The sequence below is a fragment of the Filicampus tigris genome, chromosome 22 (assembly GCF_054856515.1).
Source record: "Filicampus tigris isolate MCC_2025a chromosome 22, RoL_Ftig_1.0, whole genome shotgun sequence".
Taxonomy (NCBI): Eukaryota; Metazoa; Chordata; class Actinopteri; order Syngnathiformes; family Syngnathidae; genus Filicampus; species Filicampus tigris.
This window is the reverse complement of record NC_141238.1, coordinates 1,011,630-1,036,038: the sequence shown is the minus strand read 5'-3', so window position 1 is coordinate 1,036,038 and position 24,409 is coordinate 1,011,630. Positions and strand designations below refer to the sequence as shown.

The window sequence follows — 24,409 nt, the reverse complement described above, 5'->3', positions numbered from 1 at the left end:
ATCATATTTGCAGTATCCATGGCAACCACCACACCAACTGTGCACGGCTGAGAGGAACACGTTGACGTCACTCCATTTTTAGTCGTGTTTATCCTCATTGGGGTCTATCCGTAGCAGGCTACACCCTGGATTGGTCGCCAGCCAATGTCAAACAACGGAATGGTCGTTAATATTCCTCTCAACACAAATGATAAACATGTACTTGATGACTTTTGGGATGTTAATGCAGAGGCCGAGTCTTCATGGTAGCAGCCTGCCCGCGACTTGAGGACCCCCCCCCCGGAACCAGCCAGAACCCCTCAAACACGGACGGACTGCGGCTGCATTTCACACATCTCATGAAGTCTTCAAATTCAACCATTCCCCACATTTTGTTTGGCAGGCCAGCTGAAGGACGACATGTGTGAGAGGACAAACGATGGAGAGTTTAGCGAGGAGGAAGCGGTCCATCTCATTTACATGCTCATGCATCATTCATGAGTGACGCCTTGCTCACACGAGCACACACACACCTGTGCTGGGGGCAGTGTTCTAATGAGGCCCGAGAAGTCATTTTCAGACAAAAGCAGCAGCGAGTGATGCATTTCCCCAACCAGGCCAGCAGTTTCCTTGCCTCTCATTTACACCACATACACTTTCAACAGGTTAGATTTAGATTAAGGTCAGGTCAATATCTCGACTCGGGTCCTCCCGTTGACCTTTTGAACTCTGTCTGTTGAGACGTGCATGGAGGAAGAAAAGAAATACTCCATTCCGTGTTCCCAAAACACGCCCGTGTGTTGATAACAAAACGGAGTCTTCTTTGGCCCTGCCCACAACTTTCAGGAGTTGGGAAACAAGATTTCTCCTCAAACTAAATCCCCAACAACAAAGCCTGCATTGTGTGGGTGCCCCCCAAGGACGCCCCCAATTAGCAGCAGGGGCCGCTGCACGCTTAAGTGGCTTTGACAGCAGCGGCCAGGCCAGGCCTCCACTGCACCGAAACGCTCACAGAGAGAAAAGGCGTCGGGAATATCCTGATCAGAATGAACTGAGTTCAAGTCCAAGTTGCACAGGCGCTCTGAAAGTTTGCCCGTGTTTGACATATTCTTTGAATGCCCTTTTATGACAATAAAATGTGAGCGAAAGATGTCTGCCAAGTGGCACGGTCAAAGTGTAGTTTCCTGGTTCGATCTTCAAAATAAATGACAGACAGCAAAAGTACTGGCGCCAACAGATGGAATATCATATGATAAATATTGTACATTTATGCGACCTCATTCGCGGGCAAATGATATAAGATGGCAATGAAAAAAAATCGGGGAAAAAAAAAGAATTCATGCACCCACAAATTAATGGATGACATCATGAATAAATCAAAATGAATAAATACATCAATGAATAAATAAACATAATAGAAATAAAAGTATAGAATTACTTATAATTTCAAATGTATGACTCCATTTGTGACGAGATCATAAATCATGACAAACGTAGTAACAATGAAATAATGGTCATTACAAAACAAAAAAATAATACAATTTTAAGAAAAAAAGAGTTGTGCCCGGATAATAAAAGATGAACGTGAAAACAGTCAAAGCAAAATGGAATTTTAAAAAAGTACAATAAAAATTGTAAAATGGAAAAGAAAATCAAGAAGAAAAAGATGAAAAACATCATATTGATTATGAGTAAAATAATCACAACTGTAATTTAATAATAATAGTAATACGGATCATAACAACTTGTCCTTGTATCTGATGGTCCACAAAAAAGGAGTCTTAAAAAAAAATGTAAACCGGCAAAAAAAAAAAAAAAAAAAAATCTTGATCGTTTATTGTGAAAGTCAAACTTTATGAAACTTCCGGGGCTCGCTACCGTTGAGGGCAACTTGACAGACTCGCGGGGCGCTCCTGCGGGGGGAGGAGGAACAGGAGGACGCTTTTCTTCGTCATCTTCATCATCCTCACCCTCATCATCCTCGCTCACTTAGCTTGACAAGAGCGGCAGCTTCTGGCGGAGCACACCGCGACACGAGCGCTCCTCGCCGGGCTCCTCACAGGACACACTCCGGCCGGCCGGCCGCGGAGGTGTGGAGAAGGTTGAGCGGAGCTTCTCGACACTCGTTTTTAATTATTTTATTTTTTTTCCTGGGAATTGTATTCAATTTGTTCCCGCTCGTCAGGATGTAAACACTTCCCCGGTTTTCCACCGCTGTGACATTTTTTGGAAGTAGCCAAACCCCGGGACGACGGTACGAGGGTAAGTCAACACCTTTTTTTCCTCTTTTGAAGGCCGGTTTGTCCAGGAAATAGTCTCTTCCTTCGTCTTGGGAGCATTGTGGCAGTATTTGCCGAGCGTCACACCGGACTCCGATTACGGACCTTCCAATTTAGTGTCCATTTGGACGCAAGCAAGCGACGGTCGACTCGCCGAACTAAAGTTTCGGCGTTGCACCAACTGGTGAGAAATTTGGGATGATCGGCACGCATTTGACCCTTGCGCTGCATCGCCTGAGCCGGCACGGGGAGCTTTTCGAAGCACTTTTGAAGACAGTTGCTGCCACTTTTACCTGAAGGAGTGGCCGAATTGTTGCGTTTCTTTTGGTTTTGCTGCTGTTTACCGCGGATCTTCTCCGCTCTGAACTTGGACACGAATGCCGATCGGTTTACTTGGGGTGTGCTGATTATGTGCAGCACGCCAACCTGGACGTGCAGGCGCCTTGCCTGCTGTTTAACAAGGCGACCTAGATGTGAGTGTTTTTTTGCAAGCGAGTTTGGCACGAGGGGACGAGTTGGAATGTATCTGGGACCAATCAGCACGCAGAACATCTGGAGCCTCTCAGCACAGCTCCGTGGGCTGATCCTGTTGAGCAAGTCTGCAAACAGCCTCGAGAAAGCAAACACCTCTCTTGATTGCATCGCTTGACATCCGTCTATAATGCAATAAAATCCTTAAATGAGCAGGAAGTTGTCACGTAATCTGAAAAGATATTAGAGGGGAATTTAGGCCAGATAAACGACTGTCCGTTAGCTCCAAGGAAGGTCGGCGAACCACATTTAAATCCATCACGTGGCCACGATAAGTCTTGTTTGAAGTACTGTACCTCAAAGCGATACTGGGATATTAAAAACACAACAATTGGCTAAATAAAAGTGACATTGTGGAATCTTAAGTATGAAAAGTGATTTTAGGATATTAAATGTACTTCTGTATTGGAAGTGAAAGCGCTGAAAGGTTTTCTGGTTTTCTCCGGCCAGCAGAGGGCGCTTCCACTTCTCGAAGTAAAGTGTAATTCTTCCCTGTGGTCAGCAGAGGGCATTGCCACTTCTTCAAATCTATATGACGTCATTTATTTGCGCCATCGAAGTGCAGTAAATCATTAAACGTCTCTTCCGGAAACTACAGCAACCTAGATGAAAGCTGAAACTGTATAATCGTGCGGGTGGGGGGAGGGGAGTAAATATCGACAAACCCCCTCCGATGGAAAAACTGCGAGAAACAAAATACATTTTTGTGGCTGATATTCTCTACCACTTTTTCACCTATGTGGACTTATGAAATTATAAATATAGTTTAGTATATTTTTCGGTGAAACACTAACATATACGTATGTGTATATCGTCGCCATCCTGTGAAAAACACGTAGGCCTATGTCTGTTTTATTTATTTTTTTCCATTGAGATTTCCATGATATGGACAACCCATAAATGTGAAAAAAAATATATTTTTTTAATAACAATTGGACGTGCGTGTTTTTCACAGGACCGCAACGATGTATCGTATGTCTTGGAGGCAGCAGGCTTGATGTCACTTTGTATCTGCAAACGTAGTTTTGTTGTGAATACTTGCGTGTAAATCGGTGACAGAGTCTCCACACGTTTCGCTTTTTAGCAACTTGAGTCTGCGGTGGGCGTCACAACGTGACGTGAACTTGCTCTCTGGTCCACAAGGTCGGACCATCCTGGAAGCTGTTTTGCTCCGGTGGAGTTCAATTTCACTGCGGTCAATAATTAGAAACGAAAGCTTGAAAGAATGACACAATGTTGTTTGTTTCAACTCAATTGGTGTCTCATCGGAAGCACGCCAGTCGCGCAGACCACTGTCCTCCCTCCCGGTGTACTTTTTGTTTTTTTTGGAGGTGACTCACCCGATGACAATCCAGCAACCAGCAGTTGTATTCGTCTTATTTTTTTTTTTTTCCTTTTTCAAATCACGTGACATCAGGGAAATGATGCAAGATTGCCAAATGTTTTGAGTTGCTTTGCGATGACACGGCCCTCATGCGAGTTTGAAAACCCTCTGTGGCGTGGCCGCGCGTGGAATGCGGCGAAGGACCATGGCGGGGGTGGGCGTGGCTAACCTGTCCAGGTGGAATGTCACGTTTGATGAGCTGTCAGTCAGGCGCTGGCGATGCGTTCGCGCTTGTCAAACTGCAAGGGATTATGCCGTATATGGGCCACATTAAAGTGAATAAGAAGTCCGTGTTGTTGTTCCTGCTGGTTCCGTTTTGTGCGCTGGCGTCAGTCCCGCCCACGGCCGCCACGGAACACAGGAAGTGAGCCGGCCACAAAGTGGCAAAGGTCAGAGGGCGCTCACCCAGCAGCTTTGCCTTCACACAGCAGCGCTTTGACTTGCAAGGCCAAGCTTTCTGTCCTGCGCCTGCTAGCTAGCTAGCTAGCTAGCGTGCGCTTTGCCCTCACAAGACAGACAATTGAGCGCGCGAGTAACTCCACAATGTCAGACTAGTCATGCCTGTCTAACTTTCCTGAAACAGCATTTGGACCACTTTGGTCTTCTAGTAGAAGAGCGTGTTAGTCAAGCCAAACTGCGCACGAGCTAACATCGGCGTGCTACTGGTCAAGCGCCAGATGTTAATGAGTTGAATTTGATTTGATTTGACACGGTTGCTACTAAACAAAAAGGGAAGTGTGAGTGGCCTTCGTTTGTGTGTTTGCACATTAGCGGGGGGGGGGGGGGGGGGGGTTGTCGCCACTATTTGGCTTTGGTGCACACGTTCGAAGGTCGTGTTTGCTTGTGAGAACATTAGCAGTTGGGTTGCGACCTTCAACCCCGTGATGGTGCGTGTGCTTTAAGGTGTCAACCATTGTGTTATGTCAGGTGCTAGATAGTCACACAAACACACACTTGAGGCACTTTGGAGACTTCTGTCTCCTGGACAGGTGAGTGTGTTTGGTTTTTGTGGTATGCGAGTACCCATGTGGTGTCTGTTGTGGGTGTGTGTTTGCGTGTGCGTGAGACACCCAACTTTTAGTGTCCTGTTTGTTGTCACCTTCCTCTCATCCTTGGTATGTTTGTTACCGGTTAAACCACGCACACACACACACAAAGGGGTCAAAGGTAACTGAGGGTGCAGTTGGTGATGATGTCATCAGTCACATGGTAGACTTTTTTTTTTAGTCAGGAACAGAAACTGCTGCGGCGACGCGAAACGGCGCAACTTCTCCCTCCGCATCGTTTACATTTGCTTTCCGTTTCATTCCAGTTTCAATCTTGCTCGACGGTTGATGGAAGTGGATCTAAAAATAACAAACCTACAAGCACACGCGTGGGGGTTGCGGGTTGAGACAGTTTGTGTATTTGTGCGTAGATGTGAGACATCGTGCGCGTGTAATTGCGCAACCTCGTCAATGAATTCCCCTGGCTGTCTCTCTCTCTCGCCCCCGCGTGCCGCCACAGCGAGTTGACGCGAATTGCAAACCTGTTCCCCGTCAGCGACGAAAAGATTGCAATTTTTGCAGCCTTCCCCGGCTGATTGTCTTTTGCGCAAGTCTCGAGTTGTCGGGAAAAAAAAAAACCATGACAACAACATGAAGGCCCGCGCTCATTAAAGCAAACATTTGTGTCAGACTTTTGAGAAAAGCGCCATTGTTGAACAAGGAACGGCTTGTGGCAGGATTGAGGGATTATTTCAGGCTCAGGCTGGCGTCGTCATCCGCGTGGGAACGCGCAAACTAAGAGAAATGACAAACCTCCGACAGCGCCGCCGCCGACATCGTGTCAATGTTGCGTTTACGCTAAATCTGATGAAGCGCTGCGTCCATCAGTGAAAACTTTTCTTGTCTTGACAACGATTGCTTTGTTTTTTTTCCGCATTGCCGTCTTCACTTCTTCACAAGTTGCTCGCCTCGTTGTAACTCCTGAGCGCCGCTTGAGTTAGTCATGGAAACGAAAGCCCGCCTCTCCTTTCGTAATGCGGCGGTACGTTGACTTATGACTTTTTGTCTTGAGGACTGTCACTCGGATGATTTTCATTGAGTTACTGCAAAACTAAACGTAAAACCAAGAAATGCGTGAGCATTTCATTATCGAAACCACGTAACTTTTTTTTTTTTCCCCACAAACGTCCGCTAGCTTAATGCTAACACAAATGTTATAGAGGGGCTAGCGAAATTAGCATCGTTATTGTGGTATATAAACTGATCTCTGAACGAAAATGGTGCAGTGGCTCGTCCAAAAAGAGCACGTAAAAAAATAGCTATGTCTGCGCGTGTTTGTTTGTATGCTAAAGGTGGATTCCGGTCACTGCCCGCGATGAATGGCAGCTCTGTGGAATTGTGGGATGGAACGCGTGAATCACACTTGACCTTGATAACAAGTCGGGATTGAGGAAGGCGCACTCTGTATTTAGAACCCCCCCCCCATAAAAAAAAAATCCAAAGTGGAAGGAAGTGACTTGACTGTCTTTCTACGCAGAGTTCCTCATTTAAAAACTTGGCTTCTGACCCCAAAGTGGACAAAATGTGCTTTTTTTTTTTTTTTTTCCTCATGCTCTGAGGCTAAGGCTTCTTTCTTTTGTGGCACTTCGAACCACAAAGCAAAACTGTGAGGCCATTTATTTTGGCCGCCTTCACCAAAGAAATGAATCGAATAAAATCAAAACGTCAAGCTGAAGCGAGTACAGATGCACCGAGCGGAGATAAACGGCCAAGCCGGCCGGGCAAAGCATCTGTAAGAAATCATAATCGCAAGTCTTTATGTATGTCCAACTTGCCGGCAGCTTTCGTGGGGGCGGGGGGAGTCGGGGGCCGGGGAAACCCCCTCTGTCCCTTTGGAATTCCACCCTGACTTGTCAGTTAATGCAGAACACATTTGGAGTTGGCCGCCACTCTCCTCCACCTTTCACTCCAATGACACTGCGCGCGTGTGTGTGTGTAATTCCTGCTGAAAACCACTTTTTTGTTTGCTGTCCTAATTGCTTAAATGACTCCACAAACGCGCGCTTGAAGTTGCGTTCAAGTGCAAATTAAAACGCCAACAAGATGTCTTCGAGACGTTCGGGGCAGAAAGAAAGAAAAAAAAAAACAAAGCACTTTGGCCACTTAAATTGAACCGTGCGCGTGCACGTGCTCAGATGTTGTACCTTATGGACGCGGATTGCGCCCGTGCACAATTGCGAGCAAGCATATGGCGCTTTGAGATACTACCGAGACGTTGGTTGTTTGAAGTGCTGCCAAGCTTACTCCCGCGCGCGCCCGCTGACTGCCGTGCGTGTGAAGGCAAACGACGGCAGGGTGCTGATTTGAGTTGGCGTCTTTTCACATGAAATGCTCCTTTTTATTCGAGAGCAGTAGCGCGGCGCTATGAAAATAATCCAAAACGTAGTTGTACATGAACCAGGCCACATTTCTGTCGTGATTCGGTGTAAAAGTGTATTCACTGTTTTTGGGCGCCATCTTGTGGCAGCTTGATGCCAAGGAATTCTGTTGACGTGAGTTGAGGCCTTTCACCCATCCTGAATTAGGACGGGAATGAAATTCCCGTGTCAAAAAATGTAACTTTCTTCCTTTGTAAAACGTTGACGTTAAAATCGTTATTTTCCTAAGATTCCGACTTTATCCTGGCAAATCACACCTTTGCTCATGTAAAGGTTACAACTTCAATTCTAAATTCATGAATGAAAGCAATATAACTTGACCGTCTTTGTGTGGTCAGGCCCCCTCTAGTGGTATGCGAAAGAATTGCTGAAATGTTTAAGCTATACCGTTACAGTGGCTTCACAATGTCGTTTTCAAAACTTCACTTCACCGTTTATTTGCATTTCAGCTTTTTAACGTATGAATTTGTTTTCGAAGCATTTGCACATTTTTTGTCTTGTAAATGTGGACAGCTTGTAAGCATTCCTCTTGTCGATGAGACTGGGATGTCATTTGTTTTTCATATTTGTTTGTGTCAGGAGGGCGAGTTGCTTCATGTCACCAGAGCTCATCCGGGCCCGAAAGTGAGCAGGTGAGTGGGATTAATTTTCAAGAGCTCGTCCATACATGGTCCGCTTTTCTTTTCCCAGACCTCTTTTTTTTTTTTGCTGTTTTTTTTTTCCCCTGCCTGTCACGTCTTGCTCGGATCACTTTTCACTTTCCCCGCACACGAGGTTCCCATGGACGTCAGTGGCTGTTTGTTTTGGCAACCTCAGCACTTTGTGAGCGCGTGCGCGTGGTGGGGTAGAGAGAGTGAAAGGGTTAATTGAAGGCCTGGGGGGCGGTTTTTGGTTTGTTTTTTTTCCTGAAAGAGTTCTCGCTGAAACTCCTCAAATATCAGCTAATTACGTCAATTCATCTCGGGCATTTCAGATTCTGTGGAAGTGTTTCCGCGCCGTCTGAATTCAGAACGTTGTCGTTCCGAGCAAAACGTCAGTGTCACGCGACCTTACAAGAATTATTAGCATGAAAGGACAACAAAGTGTAGCTAATCATGTGAGGCATGCACACAGCGAGACATGCTAACCGCTAGGCTAACAGAGCTGGATTTTTGTTTTTGTTTTAGATGTTGAATCTTTTCATGCTAAATTGTCAAAACCAAAATATTTTGATTGAAACCGATGTTAAAAATTTCGACAAAGTAGTGCTTTGCCGCCATGTTATGGTTCAAATGTCGACGGCAAAGATAAAGGATTGAGTTCTCCCTCGCATACAAGCTGGAAAATATCCGAAAATTTTTTTTTTTTTTTAACCAAAAAAGTCCATTTCCAAAAAATCTCATGAGTCCAATGTGTGTCGCTCAGCAGCTCAGAAGTTGAAAGTGCGGCCTCAGCAGAAGTGCAAATGCGTTGTTGTTTTTTTTTTTTTTAATGCCTGTCTCATCCCACCGACTCATTGCTGTGATCTGCGTGTGTCCCGCCGCCGGCTGTCAACTGGCATTAAAGCGTGTCGGCGCCGCCTAATGTGCATTTGTACGCGTGTGCTATTTCCAAAATGTTCCCACAAGATTCTTCCTCCTGCGGACCTCCGCGTCGCTTGTCAGCTGCCGTCAGTTCGGGGTGGGGGGTGGGGGGGGGTTGTTACTTACAGATGGACTAGCGGCCGGGTAGAAGGCAAGCAAGCGCCGTTCACAATGGGACATGAACATTTTTTAAAAATGACGATAATGAAAATCGATTCTTATTTTCAAGTACAACGACTAGTCCTTCCAAAGTATATTTGTTCATTATAATATTTCATACATCGTATATGATAATATTGATGAGCAATTAATATATACAGACAAGCTACTTTTATTTGGGACAGTGACGTGAACTCTGATCCCCTCCCGAGGGGAATCGCCGCGCTCCGGGCGTAGAAAATGACTGAGTTCTCGCCGAGTGCCAAGGACGGACGGACAAACGGACGGACACGCTCTGCTGCGACTGGAGCGCGCCGGAACATCTGACAGACTTTTGGTCTTTGCCGCCAGCAAGGAAAGCAAAGTGAGCCGGCCAATCTGTCGATGTTTGGATAAAGCAACTCCAGCGTATTTGAAGTTGCGCTCCAATTTCTGAGGAAATGGAGTCAACCGCCTTTATCGCGGGGGCATACTTTGATTATGAAAATACACAACAAAGAGAGAACATGACACATCCGTACTTGGAAAACATTTCAACTTGTGGTACCACATTTTGTAAACATATTGTAAATGTATTTGAGGGGAAAAAAAAAAACAAGCATAAAATGTATGAAAAAAAATTCTCAGTTCAAACCAAAATGTTCGACCACTAGCTTAATGCTAACATATAAAGCAAAACATCATAGACCGGCTAATGGAAACTAGCATCGAAACGTTCAACCAAATTAGATTATATCAAAATGTCCGCTAGGTTATTGCTAACCTATTACGTAATACTCCATAAACGGCACGGAAGGCACAAAAGCTAAAAGCAGCTGCTGTCAGGTTGCTGGCAGGAGCAAGCCGTTAGCTCGCTAGCTAACGTTACTCGGGGGAAGTTGAGACACTGGATCAATAGTAATAAGAATGCACTTTCAAAAATGGCCAAGAAATCACTCGTCATGATGGGCTGCTGTGTGTCCAATTTGGAGGGAAATCCTGAAACCAAAGAAAATGCGAAATAAATTCACCGTGCCTTGACTGTCGTGTTTGATTGACAACCGATTCATTCGCCGCTTCTGTGCGGGATTCAATCTTGTCCGAAAAAAAAAAAAAAAAAAAAAAAGGCACGTACATCCACTGCGCTTGTGTATTGATCGTAATATTGATTTATGGATCAAACGCCATCTTGCAGCTGGAGTCCGGTAATCAAAAGTGTTTTGTTTTTTTTCCGCTTTAATCTGCTGGATCGTTTTCATCTCGTGATTCATCCCCGGCCTTGTGTGTGTGTGTGTGTGTGTTATTGTAACCTATCGCCGATGAACAGCAGGCTGCCTTAGTGTCGCCCGCAACAATGCTATCAGAGTGTTAGCGTGTGCGCGCGTGCGTGTCTGCGCGCAGCCACCGGCATCCTGCCATGCCTCACCGTGTTAATTATGTAAATTGGTCATTAGGAAGCCGCATGTCGCCAGCGCGAGCGCGAGCTGGACCGCCTGCAAAAAGGAGGTCATCTGTGTTTTTCGGGAGTCAAACTGCTTCGACTCTCCAAAAATGTACCGGGAGGCTTTCGGGAAAGCGTGTGAAAGTCCTTCACTGCAGCAAGCTCCTCCCCCCCCCTCGGCCCCCCTTCGACGAGGTCACGACCCTCCGAGGAGGCTCCCTCAGGAAGTTGTTGACGGCCATCCACACAGGAAGTGGGCTTCCTCTCATTCCTCCCCGCCGTCCGTCCCGGGCGCATTCCATTGCGCAAGCCCCGTTTGGCCGTTCCCAGCTTTGCTTTATTTGCCGCTCGCTTTCTTCTCCGTGTTTATCTCCGCGGAGCACTTTGTGCCGCGTTTTTTCCTTTACGTACGAAAAGTTCAGGTTGACCACAATTTGGTTTGATCGGATGTGATGAAGTTGGACATGAGCAAAAGTCATTTCCTCTGTGGCGTGCGTGATAAAAATCTTCCAAGACAACAAAGACGGTTGACTTTGCACTCTGTGTGTGTGTGTGTGTGTGTGCGCGTGTTTCCCACTGCCCCTCGCCCCCCCTTCATATTTTATTCACATTCCTCCCAGTCACTTCTCCACCTCCCTCCCTTTCATCTTGACCCAACGTCCCACCATCTTTCCGTTGTCCCTTTAACTTTATCTCAGAGGCAAAATCTCCGGTGAGCTTTGTAGCAGGCCTGCTAATTAGCCTGTGTGCTAATTAGCGGCCGATGACATGGTGGTTGCCGCAAACTTGCAATCGCGCCAAATGAGGACGTTTTGTGAGTGGAGGTGTTGCGCAATGCAAGACACTTTTTACAGACGTTTTTGGGTGCTGTGCTGAAAGATGTCAAATTTTGCCTCCAAGTTGGGGAAAGTCTGTACTGGGGTCCGTTGTTTGCTTCTATGTCAGCACTGGGGGGTGCGGGGGCGGCGGGGGTGAATGCGGTCAGTGTCGGGCCGGGCCGCCTGTGTCGCCTCTTTGTCTGGGCGGCCGTCCGTCCCGCCTCTTTGTGCCCAGTTGCTACGCCGCGGTACCATTGTGTCGCCTGCGAGCTTTTCGTTTCACGCCCGGCCTCCTTTTGCGATGGCGCTTTCCTCACTCGATTGGTCTTCCCGCGATTTTGCCGGGAGGACGAGCTGACGCCGGGGAGCGTCAGCGGCTCCCTCGAGGGGACGCATCGCTTGGCATTTGCGGAGTGTCGCGCTGCAATCAAGCTTGAATGTTTTCTGGCTTGTCTCTCAGCCGCCGCGATGGAGCGCCGATGGGCGTGGCCGTTGCTGGTCACCTCGGCGACCGCGCTCCTCTGCGCCTCCTGCGCCAAGAACCCCGAGTTCCCCTCCGACACGCTCATCAACAACGTGGCGCAAGACCCCCGCACGGGCAGGCTGTACGTGGGCGCGGTCAACGCCCTCTACCAGCTGTCGGCCGACCTGGTGGCCGAAGCCCGCGTGGAGACGGGGCCCCGGCGGGACAACCGGCAGTGCACGCCGCCCATCACGGACGCCTGCGAGGACGCCGCCGAGACGGACAACCACAACAAGCTTCTGCTGGTGCACGGCGCCAAGGACCGGCTGGTGGTGTGCGGCAGCATCTTCAGGGGCATCTGCTCGCTCAGGAACCTCAGCAATGTGGAGCACGTGATCTACTTCAGCGACAACAAGGGCGAGAAGTCCTACGTGGTGAGCACCGAGGAAAGCGTCTCCGTGGTGGGCGTCATGTCCTACTTCACGAAGGAAAGGGTCAACTTCACCGTCTTCCTGGTGAGGAGCAAATCCGTTCCGGCATCCGGAAAGTATCCGCCTAGTTAGTTCGGTTTGTTTTTTTGTACTGAAACTCACCATCTGCTGGCTCCTCCTCCCGGCTAGGTCGCTAAAGGCTACGGCAGCCATGACAGCACCAAGCTGATCTCCACCCGCATCCTGCAGGACTACGGCGAGTGGAACATCTTCGAGAACATCATCGATGCCTCCGCCGTGCAGGCCAACCCCTTCGTGCTGCGCTACCTGCACGACTTTCGCTTTGCCTTCAAGGACGGCGCCTTTGTCTACTTTCTGTTCTCGCGCACCCTCGGCGTGCAGGACACCAAGAACTTCACCTTCATCTCGCGGATGTGCGAGGACGACCAGAGCTACTACTCGTACACGGAGCTGCAGCTCAACTGCAGCGCCGCAAACAAGTTCAACAAAGTTCAGGTAACGGCAACAACGGGGGAAAAAAAAATCCTTGAAATGTCCTTTATTCGCTAACTTGCGGTGTCCCGCAAGGTTCTTTCCCGGAGCCACTTCCATTCATGACTTTGACATGACGATGACATTGAAGACTTTCCAGAAGAATAGTCTTATTTTCTTCACATTGAAACGTGGCCACTGAGTTCAGACACGAACGAGCTTTTATTTCTCCAAACGTTGATCCACTTTCTACTTTCGACTTCCTCCCCCCCTGCAGGCCGCCTACGTCACAACACCAGGCGAGGTTTTGGCTCAGAATCTGACCGAGTCGGGCGAGTACGGGCCCGTCCTGGCTTCTGACAAGGTTCTCTTTGTCACCTTCACCTCTGACGAAGACCCCAGCGCCTCGGCCATGTGTAGGTGTCCTTTCGTGCACGGCGCGTTCCAAAGTCGCGTGATTGTCAACCCGAGCGCCGTCCGCCTCCCGTTTGCCAGGTATGTACCCTCTGCGCGCCATAAACACCAGGCTGCTGCAGATCATCGGCGCCTGCTACAGCGACGGCGGCCTCATCGGCGACAAGCCGGCCGTCTACTCGCCGTATTCCACCAAGTCGGGCGGCGTGTGCAGCAGCCCCAATCAGGCGAGACTTCAAGGAAATCCTCCTACGCCGCAAGGATGCCCAAATTCCCGTGATTTTGCGACACCTTGTGACACTCCGTTTTTTTTTTTTTCCGGACCTCAGCACAACATGGTGGTGAAGTACAAGTGCGGCGCCGAGTTCCTGCCGTCGCCGTTGGCCAGCAAAGCCAACGTGGCTCTGGTGGCCGAGCCCTCCCTGGTCCGCAAGGGCGTCATGACGGCCGTGGCCGTTTCCGTGGAGATGGGCCACGCCGTGGCCTTCCTGGGCACCGCCAATGGAGAGGTGCGCTAAATACCGTCCAAAAAAGACACGCGCGTCAACACCAGTTTCATCTTCTTCGTTCCAGTCCAGTTGCTCTTCAACTTGCTGAATATTGAATATGATATGAAGAGAATGGCGGATTTTTCCGTTTTTGTTTTCTAGGTGCTGAAGTTGCATCTGTCGGCCCAGCCGGAGGTTTACGGGCGGGCGTCGGGCGACGTGACGGGCGACAGAGTCAACAAGGACCTGCTGCTGGATTCTCAACTGCAGCACTTGTACATCAGCAGCGAGAAAAAGGTGCGGCCGTTTTCGTTTTCTCAACGGCGCCTGCGAATCGGTCACCTTGATCGTTTGCTAAGCCCACAGCAAACGTCCGTCCGCCTTTTTTCTTGAATATGGATGATTCATACTCATTCATGTATTGTTCCTAATGAACCGAATCATTTTATACGTATACGCTAAATAAAACGTTTTTTTTTTTTTTTTTACAATTTACAACAATTGACAAACTAAACATGAATACAGATTTGAATTGACCAGTTTGGCCAACAAAACGACGAATCGTTTTCACGCTCCTTTTCGTGTAGATCACCAAGGTTCCCGTGCAGTCGTGCCACCTGAAGACGGACTGCCAGTCCTGCATGTCCCTCAAGGATCCCTACTGCGGCTGGTGTGTTTTAGAGGGAAGGTAGGCGGCGCCGCCTCACCTTTTGCGAGGCGTTTTAGCCTTGCAAATGTAGCGAAATGACGTCCGACGCAGGCAGGCCTGAGGGTTCAAACTGGTTGCGCCTGTCGCAGGTGCACCAGGAAGCAGGAGTGCAGCAGGTGGACGGAGGAGAACACGTGGCTGTGGTCGCCCAAGCAGCGGTGTGTGGAGATCCAGGCCTTCGACCCGCCCAACCTCAGCTGCCACAAGACGCGGCAGGTCGGCCGATATTTTGACGGGGCGGCCTGGAATGGGACACGCGATTCACCGCTTTGCCTCTTCCAGGTGGACATCAGCATTCCGGCGCTACCCCGGCTCAGGAAGTCGGACCAGCTGCGCTGCGTCTTCGATACGTCCCCCAGCCACGCCGCGGTGCAGATGGGAAGCCCGGCCGTCGTCACCTGCTCCCTGCCGGACCCCGCCGAGATCCCGGCCACGCCCATGCGACAAGGTAAAGCCGACAGCTGGCATGAAAACGATGATTTCCAATCAGAATGAAAGGGGCCCTAAGAAAGAACCTTGAGGGACACCACTGTACAAGCAATGAATGTCAGATACAACAGTCGGCTAACATGAGCTAGTTTATAGTCTACGACTATTTCTGTGTGCCCGTGTGTCCAGACTACGTGTCGGTCCCGGTCAAAGTTGTGGTGAACGACAAGATCGTGGTGGCGTCGGGAGAATTTCACTTCTACAACTGTGCCGCAACGGTCCGGAAGAATCCCAACACACCGTAAGACGCGCGTGCGTGGCTCGCAAAACGTTTTCCCGGAGTCGCGTTTTCAAAACGTTGCGTGCGTTTTGAACCTGTGCGTGTCAGGTGCATTTCGTGCGTGACCAGCGCGTGGGGCTGCCAGTGGAACGCGCGAGAGCACCGATGCAGCGACGCCGACGGCGCGGCGGACGGAAGTCACATGGTCAAACCTCGACAGGTTCCAAATCTCGCTTCCTTTTTGGGCTCCCGACCACGCAAGCGCTCGTGAATTTGACGCGGGCGGCGCCTTGTCTTTTGTGTGCGTCCAAGCCGGAGCGCTGTCCTCAGTTCGAGTCCCCCGAGCCGCCGCTGATCCCCGTCGGCTTCGAGGTTCCAGTCGGCTTCCAGGGAAGAAATCTCGACATCTACTCGGTGAGGACGCGGTGCGCTCGGCGCCAAGCGCGGAGGATAAAGAACGTACGCCCGCTTATGTTTTCCGCCGAGGTGTTGACGCACCGTTTTGCGTCGCTTGTGCGCGTTTGCGCGGCGTTCAGGGCCGCAGGTTTGTGATGGGAACGGAGCTGATGAAGCAAAGCGAGGAGGAGGTGACGCAGGAGCGCGGCTCCAAGTTCAAATTCCGAGGCTACGAGGTAAGAACCTTTCTCGACCTTCCCGGGCTTTCGTTTCAACTTCCGTTGTCGCTCTTGTTGACGTTTCAAAAGTCGGCAACCTGCCGTGTTGACTTTTCAACCGGCGGCGTGACAACGACTGCAGTTCAAACGCCAGAACTCACTTTGAGCGCGACGGCATCTTTGCGTGTGCGTGTGATGTGCCGAGAAAGCGCTGAGCGATGGATTGTATTTGCGCTGGCGTGTGTGCGCGCAGTTTTGGTACGCCGAGCAGCAGGAGGTGAACGTTTCCTTCCATGTCATCGAACGGGACACCGAGCGCAAGATTGACAGCACGCTCACAGGTGAGGGGGAAATACGGCGCCGACCTCATCAAAGAGTGTCCGGGGGGAAAACAACAACAAAAAAAAAAAAACGATTACGATGATGCAGAAAAAGGTCATCTTGCGCGGCGGATTTCCGATTAAAAGCATTCCTAAAAATGTGCGATTTTGAATCCAAAGCAAAAAATGCGAATGATGCCTTTGTGCTTTGTGCCAGTGGTTCTGTACAACTGCTCGGTGGCCCGAGACGACTGCAGCCTGTGCAAGCACGCCCACGCCAAGTACCAGTGCGTGTGGTGCGCCGCCTCGCAGGCCTGCGTCTACCGGCGGCTGTGCCCGGCGCCGCCGCCCGCCTCGTGCCCCGCGCCGCAAATTACCGACGTGAGCGGGCCGCGCCTTTGCTCCGCTCCGCTTTGCTTTGGCGCGTGCGTTTTGACCTTGACGGTGGCTTGCCTTTCCGCGCGCAGATCGTCCCTCGCTTCGGGCCGCTGAACGGCCGCATCTCGGTGACCATCAAAGGTTCCAACATGGGCGTCGAGAAGGACGACGTCAAGCGCATCAGCGTGGCCGGCGTGGAGTGTCGGCACCTGCGAGACAAATACTCCGTCTCCACCAGGTAGCGGGCGCCCGTCAGCAACGGAATCCGGGCCGGGCCGGGCCTCGATCACCTTTTGCCTTTGCCGCCAGCGTGGTGTGCGAGATCGGGCCGGCCAAGCCCGCGCCGCCGTCCGACCTCCCGGTGGAGCCCAGCAACAGCGGCGTGGTGGAGGTGGAAGTGGACGGCGGGCGCACGGGGAGGTCGCGGGTGCTCTTCACCTATCGGGTAAGGCCTCGTCGAATGCAAGACGCGGGTCGCGCAATGCAAATGGCCAAAGTGCAAAGTGGCGGTGAGAAAATGCCGCTTTGAAAACGCCGCGGGGCCGAACGCCGATGGGGCCGTTTACATTTCGGGCCGAAAGAATGCAAGGGAAGAATGCAAGGAAGTACGCGTTGTTTGATTATTATGCGAAATTAGCATTTACATGAGCAACAATCCTGCTCCACTTTTTTCTTGAAATTGACTTTATTATTTTAGAGTGAAACCATTATTTATAATCAAACATTTTTAGTCGCATGAATGAACTAGTTCTTATCGTTCACATTGAGTCCTACTCTGGATTCATTTTTACAAATTCATCGCATTGTTGTACATAAAAAAAGTCAAATTCATCATTTTTTTTGGGGGGGTTTGATGGAAAAAAAAAAAAAAAAAAGGTTCCTAGTAATAACCACCAATCCAATTGGATGAACGGGAAAAAGAAAGACACGGCAAGTGTGCGCCCATTTTGCGCAGGACCCCAAACCGGACTCGGTGCATCCCGGCAAAGGTCCGGCGGCCGGCGGGACCGTCATCACCATCGGCGGCCGAGACCTGGACACGGCCACCAAAGATGACGTCAGCGTCTCGGTGGGCGGAGTCCCGTGCCAAGTGTGAGCCGCCCGTCGTGCGTTGCGCGGAAAAATGCCCATCCCGAAACGAGCCCCGAGTGTGTCTTGTGCGCAGCCTTTCCTTCGGCGAGCTCATCACGTGCAAGACGGGCAAGTACCGCGGCGCCAAGGTTCCGTCCGACCTGCTGGCGGTGAAGGTGAACTACGGGCGCAACACCAGCAAGGAGGTGGCGGCGGCCTTCCAGTACGCCGACAACCCCAAGATCGCCGACTACTGGCCCAAGTCCAGCTTCGTGTGGTCAGCGCCTCGGACAAAAAAAAAAATAATAATAATAAAATAAATTTCCCTCGGGTGGGGTTGTTTGTTTTCTTGCTGACTTTGCTTGCTTGCGCAGCGGCGGACGGCGGATCGTGGTGACGGGAAGCGGCTTCGATTTGATCCAGAGGGCCAGCTTGAAGGTGCTGCCCACCGCCGACGACTTCTCGCGGGACAACGTCACTGTGGAGGTAAGCGCCGGTCCGTCTTTTGCGCCCGCGTCGCCTCCCCCCCCCCCCCCCCCCCCCCCCCCCCCCCCACCAAAGGCGAGAGGAGCTCCCGCCTTTGCCGGCAGTTTGCGCAGGAGTCGCTGAGCAAGAACGACAGCGTGGTGGAGTTCCTGTCGCCGGCGGTGATCTGGAGCGACGGCCGCTCGCTGCGCGCCGTCCTGCAGCTGGACAACGCCGAGGAGGAGCTGAAGGCCTTCACGTACCACCCGGACCCCACCTTCAACCGCCTCTCCAAGACGGTCATCACCGAGACCAGCGTCATCATCGTCACCGTGAGCGCCGACGCGTCCCTCGCGAGAGTTGTTGACCAGGGCAGGAATGACAAGCTTCGTCTTCTTCTTCTTCTCTTTCTGGGCGCAGGGTCGAGGCTTCGCCAAGGCCATGACGGCCGTGGAGGCGCAGGCGTTCGTCGGGGACGCGTCCTGCAACGTTAGCATACTTCAGGTCGCACCCGAATGATCTATGATCGAGTCTGCTTTTGAGGCACCATGAGGATGCGTGACGTCCGCCCCCTTGTGGATGTGCTCAGGACGACAAGTTGATCCTGGACGCGCCGTCGTCGCAGCCCCGAGCTCGATCCAAACGCCAGCGCAGGGACGCCGCCAACGAGCCTCTGGAGCTTGTGGTAAGCGAGCCCGCCCGCCGGCCCGTCCGTCCGCATGCGTCCCGCTTGACGCGTGCCCTCGCCTAGGTGAAGTTCGGCCGCGGCGAGTGGGTGGTGGGCTCCGTGTACTACACGTGGAAGGACGACATCCCCCTGGCCGTCATCATCCCGGCCGTGGTGGTGCCCATGTTGCTCTTCATCGCCGTGTCCGTCTACTGCTACAGGTGAGGCCCCCCCCCCCGCCTCGCCCGCCTCGCCCGCCGCTCACCTGCGCTTTTTGCGCGCGGCCGCAGGAGGAAGAGTCGGCAGGCCGAGCGCGAGTACGAGAAGGTCAAGCATCAGCTGGAGAATCTGGAGGAGAGCGTGAGGGATCGATGCAAGAAGGAGTTCACGGGTGGGCAAGCTCAACGATGTCTTCCTTCATTTCTGCCCTCTTTCCTTCCTTCCTAATGTTTTGAACTTTTTTTTTTTTTTTTGGTTTTTTTTTTTTTTCTGGCGCTCCAGACCTGATGATGGAGATGGAGGACCACACGAGCGAGCCGAGCGAGGCGCGCATCCCCTTCCTGGACTACAAGACGTACACGGACCGCAACCTGTTCCTGCCCTCCAAGGACGGAACCAACGCCGCCGCCGCCGCCACCGTGCTGGCGGGCCGCGTGCACGTGCCGGAGTCCCGCAGGGCCATCGTGACGCAGGCCCTCAACCAGTTCTCCAACCTGCTCAACAGCAAGCCCTTCCTCATCAACGTCGGTCACGCTTGGCTTTCAAGTTTCCTCTTCTGAAAGCCTCCCCAACATCGGCTCAGTCCAATCGAATCTTTTTTCTTTTTTTTTTTTTTTTTTTTTTCCTGCAGTTCATCCACACGCTGGAGAGCCGGCCCGACTTCAACGCGCGCGCCCGCGGCGATTTCGCCTCCCTCCTGACGGTGGCGCTGCACGGCAAGCTGGTCTACTACACCGACGTCACCAGGACGCTCCTGCTGGAGCTCATCGACGAGCACGTGCACAACAAGAACCCCAAGCTCATGCTCAGGAGGTGGGCCCCGCCTCCGCGCGCTTTCCCGCCCTTTCCCCGCCGTGCCATGCCAAAAGGTGCCGTGTGCCCCTGCAGGTCTGAGACGGTGGTGGAGAGGATGCTGTGCAACTGGATGTCCATCTGCCTCTACCAGTTCCTCAGGGTGAAGCCCGAATAATTGAAAGTCAAAGATTTAAAAAAAAAAAAAAAAAAAAATGCGAATTGGGCCCATGTTGCAGGACAGCGCGGGCGAGCCGCTGTACAAGCTGCTGAAGGCGCTGAAGCATCAGGTGGAGAAAGGGCCGGTGGACGCCAAGGTCAAGAAGGCCAAATACACGCTCAACGACACGGGGCTGCTGGGAGACGACGTGGAGTATTCCGTACTGGTCAGTCCACCAAAACGCCCGCCTTCATTGGCCGTAAAAGCTGACGCAACATAAAAGACAGTTCTTCAAACGCACAATGTTCAAACGGTGTCGTCATGAAAGCCCGCTAGCTTAATGCTACGTTAGCGTAGATGGCACGTAATTGTAACTGTTATTTTTCCTTCACTGCCAGACGTTTTCAGACTCGCAGTAGAAAGATTTTTTTATTTATTTATTTTTTTGTTGCTTTTTTTTTTTCCCTTTTCTTGCAATAGACCCTGCAGGTGTTGGTGCACGGGGAAGGCCCGGACGTGACGCCCGTTAAGGTGCTCAACTGCGACACCATTTCTCAGGTGAGGGATTTTCCGATCCGATGTACTCGGGTTCCTTCGGATGTCCGATCGACGGCCTCGTTCGGATCGCTCGGCTGTGCAGGTGAAGGAGAAGATCGTTGATCAGGTCTACCGGAATCTCCCCTACTCGCAGAGGCCAAAAGTGGAGAGCGTGGCGCTAGGTAGCAAACGCGCGCTCGCCTCCATCGACGACGGTTCCTCGCTGCTGCTCGATCCATCGTTTTGTCCTCTCCCCCAGAGTGGCGTCCCGGCTCCACGGGTCAGATTCTGTCCGACCTTGACCTGACTTCGCAGAAGGAAGGACGCTGGAAGAGACTCAACACTTTGGCTCACTACAATGCGAGTGGCGTCGACGCCGTAAGAGCGCGTGACTCGGCGTCGGCGGCACATGATCACGTGTCTCTCTGTGGCCCTCGCAGGTGCGCGACAACGCCACGCTGGTCCTGTCCAAAGTTTTGCACACGCAGTCCTTCCACCAGCACCCGGACAACTATGAAGAGCGTAAGATTTTCACCCGCCCGCGCGACGTCCGCCCGGATCGTAAGTAACGGCGCGTCCCCCCCCCCCCCCCCCCCCCCGGCGGCAGGCAACGCCCTGCTGGAGGACGACAACACCTTCCACCTGGTGCGAGCGGCCGACGAGCTGGACGAGGTCAAGTCCAAGCGAGGCAGCGTGAAGGACAAGTCTATGACCAAAGCCATCACGGAGATTTACCTGACGCGGCTGCTCTCCGTGAAGGTGCGCGCCTCCGCTAGCGCTAGCGCTAACGCGCGGCGCAAAAGGGCCGTTGGCGGGCTCCCGTGACCTCGCCGCGTCTTTTCAGGGCACGCTGCAGCAGTTTGTGGACGACTTCTTCCGCAGCGTTCTGTGCTCGGGCGCCGCCGTCCCGCCCGCCGTCAAGTACTTCTTCGACTTCCTGGACGAGCAGGCGCTGCGGCACGACAACGTGGACGAGGAGACGCTGCACATCTGGAAGACCAACAGGTGCGCGCCCGAGCCGGCCCCCCGTCGACGGGCGAAACCTTTGACCGTGACGTGCCCCTCAGCTTGCCGCTGCGCTTTTGGGTCAACATCCTGCGCAACCCCCACTTCATCTTCGACGTGCACGTCAACGAGGTGGTGGACGCCTCGCTGCACGTCATCGCCCAGACCTTCATGGACGCCTGCACCAAGACCGAGCACAAGCTCAGCCGGGTAGGCGTGTCCGCTCGGAGCCCGTGAGCCAATCAATGTTCGACCCTTGTCCCCCGCGTCCCCGTAGGAGTCGCCCAGCAACAAGCTGCTCTACGCCAAGGAGATCTCCACCTACAAGAAGATGGTGGACGAGTGAGTGCCCCGCCCCCGCGCGCACAAAATCTGCCGCGGCTCACGCGCACGCCTTTCTCCCGCGCAGTTACTACAAAGGAATCAAACAGATGGTGTCGGTCAGCGACCAGGACATGAACACGTACCTCGCCGAGGTGTCCAGGGTAAGTGCCAGAGTAGGCGCGAGGGCGCCGATGTCGTTTTGTCCTGACGTGGCTCATGTGCGCAGCAACACGCGGACGAGCTGAACACGCAGCTGGCCTTGCATCAACTGTACCAGTACGCCAGCAAATACTACGACGCGGTGAGTGTGGAAATGTCCGGGGGGGGCGTCCGTCCCTTTCCTCGGTTGACCGTTTTCTCTCGCCTTTTGCAGATCATCCGCTCGCTGGACCAAGACCCGGCCGCGCAGAACCGACAGCTGACGCTCAGGCTGCAGCAGATCGCCGCCGCCCTGGAGAACAAAGTCACGGATCTGTGAAGCGCGCGGCAACGGCGGCAACGCGACTTGAATTGGACCAAACACGAAGGACAAATCATGAAGAAGTCTTTTTTTTTTTTTTTTTCACATTTTCTTTTAACCACTGACGCATTTTGGACCAATCAGAGCTCTGCGCTGGGCCATTTGAATTTTGCTCACGTGCGACTTTCTGTGCAAGGCACCGTCACAGGAAGGAGTTGACTAACCCGCCAAAAGAAAACGCCTCAAGTCAAAAAAAGGTCCCGTCGGCTGGAAAACACACAAACAAACTTTTTATGTCCGCTGACTAAAGACTGAACCGTGATCTTTTTTTTCACGTGCACTATTTGCTCATTTTATAATCATCCGCTCTGTGGTACTTTAGCTTTTTTTCTTTTTTTTTTAAACTTTGAAATGTGAAGCTTTGGTTCTGATATTCAGACACGTTTAGGAGCTCTTGACATGCATTTATTTTATTGTATTTTAGGGCTCGTCGCTGCAGGCTTATATGGAGCCTCAGACACGTCGAAAAAAACGTAAAATTTCGTGGCCACAAATTTTTATTTTTTTTCCCACGTCCTATTCTGCAGCTCCACGGACTTGATTTCTTTGAGCTGAATGTTTGTTGTGGCCGCCATGGAGTGCCTTGAAGACAAGCTAGTGACTTGCTCTGGAATGTGTTTGTGACCTGTTTGCGTACGTCGATTCATTTTGAGGCCGTGGAAGCGACTTGAATGTAAAAAAGAAGACGAAAGCGGTACGGATGTGTCGCCATTGACCTGTTTCTATTATGGCCCCAATTTCCGTTTCTTACCCCATTTCATGTCGGGGGCTCCATCCACTTTGCTCCCTGACGACTTGTTGAGAGAATGAAAACGTTTGGATGGACCAAACGGGCACGAGATGCACTTGGAGGAGCCCAAAGCGGTGAAGCGCGGGACTTGTGGGCGCCAAATCTTGGAAATCTCCGATAAAATAAAAATGTTTATTCTGACACAAGTCATAGTCACTTATTGTGTACGCGTGCATGCGCGCGCGCGCACACTCCTCTTCATCCCTTCGTCCTGCTCTGCTCTCCTCTTCATCTTTTCAGTGCAGGCATGGGAGGGACGAGACGTGCAAATTCATCAGCTCCTCTCAACAGCAACGACCATGCAAGAGGTGAGAAAAGGTTCACGTTACATCCATGTACGTAATTCATATTTGTGTGCTGAATGTCGGTGCGTTGACGCAACAGTAAAAAGCTTCTAAATTTGATGATGAGCAATTCAAAAATGACGATGTCCTTTTATAATCCTGAGCTGCAGGTCAAAGTGTATTACCATGTTTTTTTTGTTTTTTTTTTTACTTTATGATGTGGATTGAATATATTTTAGGTACCAAGTTAAAGTTTAATTGCTCTTTACCCTGCGGTCTAATTGCCATGACAGTAATTCTGTTTTAAAACTTTCCTTTGAAAACTTATCTCGACTTTGAAACCCTGATGCTGGCCTGCACGATTTTTTAAAACTATTTAGAAATCCCAATCCTGACTTGAAACCCCAACGTTTGCTCTGTACACATGACAAAATTAACAAATTCTAGCCTGAACTTGATGTTGATCTATTAAGAGAGACTTCGTGTCATTTTAAAAAGCAGAATTAAACTCCTTAGCTATGGCAAAATATCTTGCAGCCTAATGTGCTTTTCAGTTAATACCGCATCCTGCTAAGACTCAGAAATTTGAATAGTTTTTTTTGTTTTGATATTTTTTTGTTTTTAAAATTGATCTTAATATTTAATCGTACGTCCTCAGAGCGCGCGACCAAAGACATCATCACTACGAAAGCAGCGTGTGGAGGAGGAGTTGATAGAGGAAACAGGAAGAAGCCCGCGATGTTTTAGTATGGCCCAATCCCAATACCCGCACTTGCACCCTTGTGTTCTTTACTGTCGCCCCGCCTCCTTCGCGTCCTCGCTACGCACTTCGACAAAGTGCATATTAATCGCTCTAAGACGAAGCCTATTATCCACAATTCACAATAGATTTGACCACCATAACGGCAAACTCGCAACATTCGGTGCAATTGCTGTAGCTATGCCAAAAATAATGTCCCTTTAAATGTAAGTATCCAATTAATGTAAGTTAATTACATGCA

General features: G+C 51.1%; 1 protein-coding gene across 3 annotated transcripts; it reads left to right on the top strand.

Moving 5' to 3' along the window:
• The first annotated feature begins 1,936 nt into the window (after positions 1 to 1,936).
• On the top strand, positions 1,937 to 23,270 carry LOC147126347 (plexin-B2-like). 3 transcript variants are annotated; one of them, XM_086022583.1, is made up of 42 exons: positions 1,937 to 2,241; positions 8,177 to 8,229; positions 12,017 to 12,534; positions 12,640 to 12,966; positions 13,220 to 13,358; positions 13,438 to 13,583; positions 13,686 to 13,865; positions 14,007 to 14,141; positions 14,432 to 14,532; positions 14,643 to 14,769; positions 14,836 to 15,001; positions 15,172 to 15,283; positions 15,371 to 15,482; positions 15,575 to 15,676; positions 15,799 to 15,894; positions 16,130 to 16,217; positions 16,414 to 16,577; positions 16,664 to 16,812; positions 16,884 to 17,019; positions 17,530 to 17,666; positions 17,740 to 17,922; positions 18,020 to 18,131; positions 18,236 to 18,442; positions 18,531 to 18,614; positions 18,700 to 18,795; positions 18,862 to 18,998; positions 19,068 to 19,168; positions 19,279 to 19,520; positions 19,628 to 19,809; positions 19,885 to 19,951; positions 20,028 to 20,174; positions 20,429 to 20,506; positions 20,589 to 20,667; positions 20,745 to 20,845; positions 20,926 to 21,007; positions 21,093 to 21,244; positions 21,330 to 21,490; positions 21,553 to 21,700; positions 21,768 to 21,832; positions 21,900 to 21,975; positions 22,041 to 22,115; positions 22,188 to 23,270. In XM_086022583.1, the coding sequence occupies exons 3-42, from the start codon at positions 12,025 to 12,027 to the stop codon at positions 22,290 to 22,292; spliced, it is 5,607 nt and encodes a 1,868-aa protein (XP_085878709.1). In that variant the 5' UTR covers positions 1,937 to 2,241; positions 8,177 to 8,229; positions 12,017 to 12,024; the 3' UTR covers positions 22,293 to 23,270. The 3 variants fall into 3 exon arrangements, with proteins under 3 accessions (XP_085878709.1, XP_085878711.1, XP_085878710.1); XM_086022584.1 differs by lacking the exon at positions 1,937 to 2,241 and adding an exon at positions 5,014 to 5,162; XM_086022585.1 differs by lacking the exon at positions 8,177 to 8,229.
• Positions 23,271 to 24,409: the final 1,139 nt, after the last annotated feature.

Bases quoted from the DNA above. Each gene is read 5' to 3' on its own strand.
- LOC147126347 (XM_086022585.1), top strand. From the start codon at position 12,025: ATGGAGCGCCGATGGGCGTGGCCGTTGCTGGTCACCTCGGCGACCGCG. The intron at 12,967-13,219 runs GTAACGGCAACA...CCCCCCCTGCAG, and splicing joins ACAAGTTCAACAAAGTTCAG to GCCGCCTACGTCACAACACC. The intron at 20,846-20,925 runs GCGAGTGGCGTC...TGGCCCTCGCAG, and splicing joins ACACTTTGGCTCACTACAAT to GTGCGCGACAACGCCACGCT.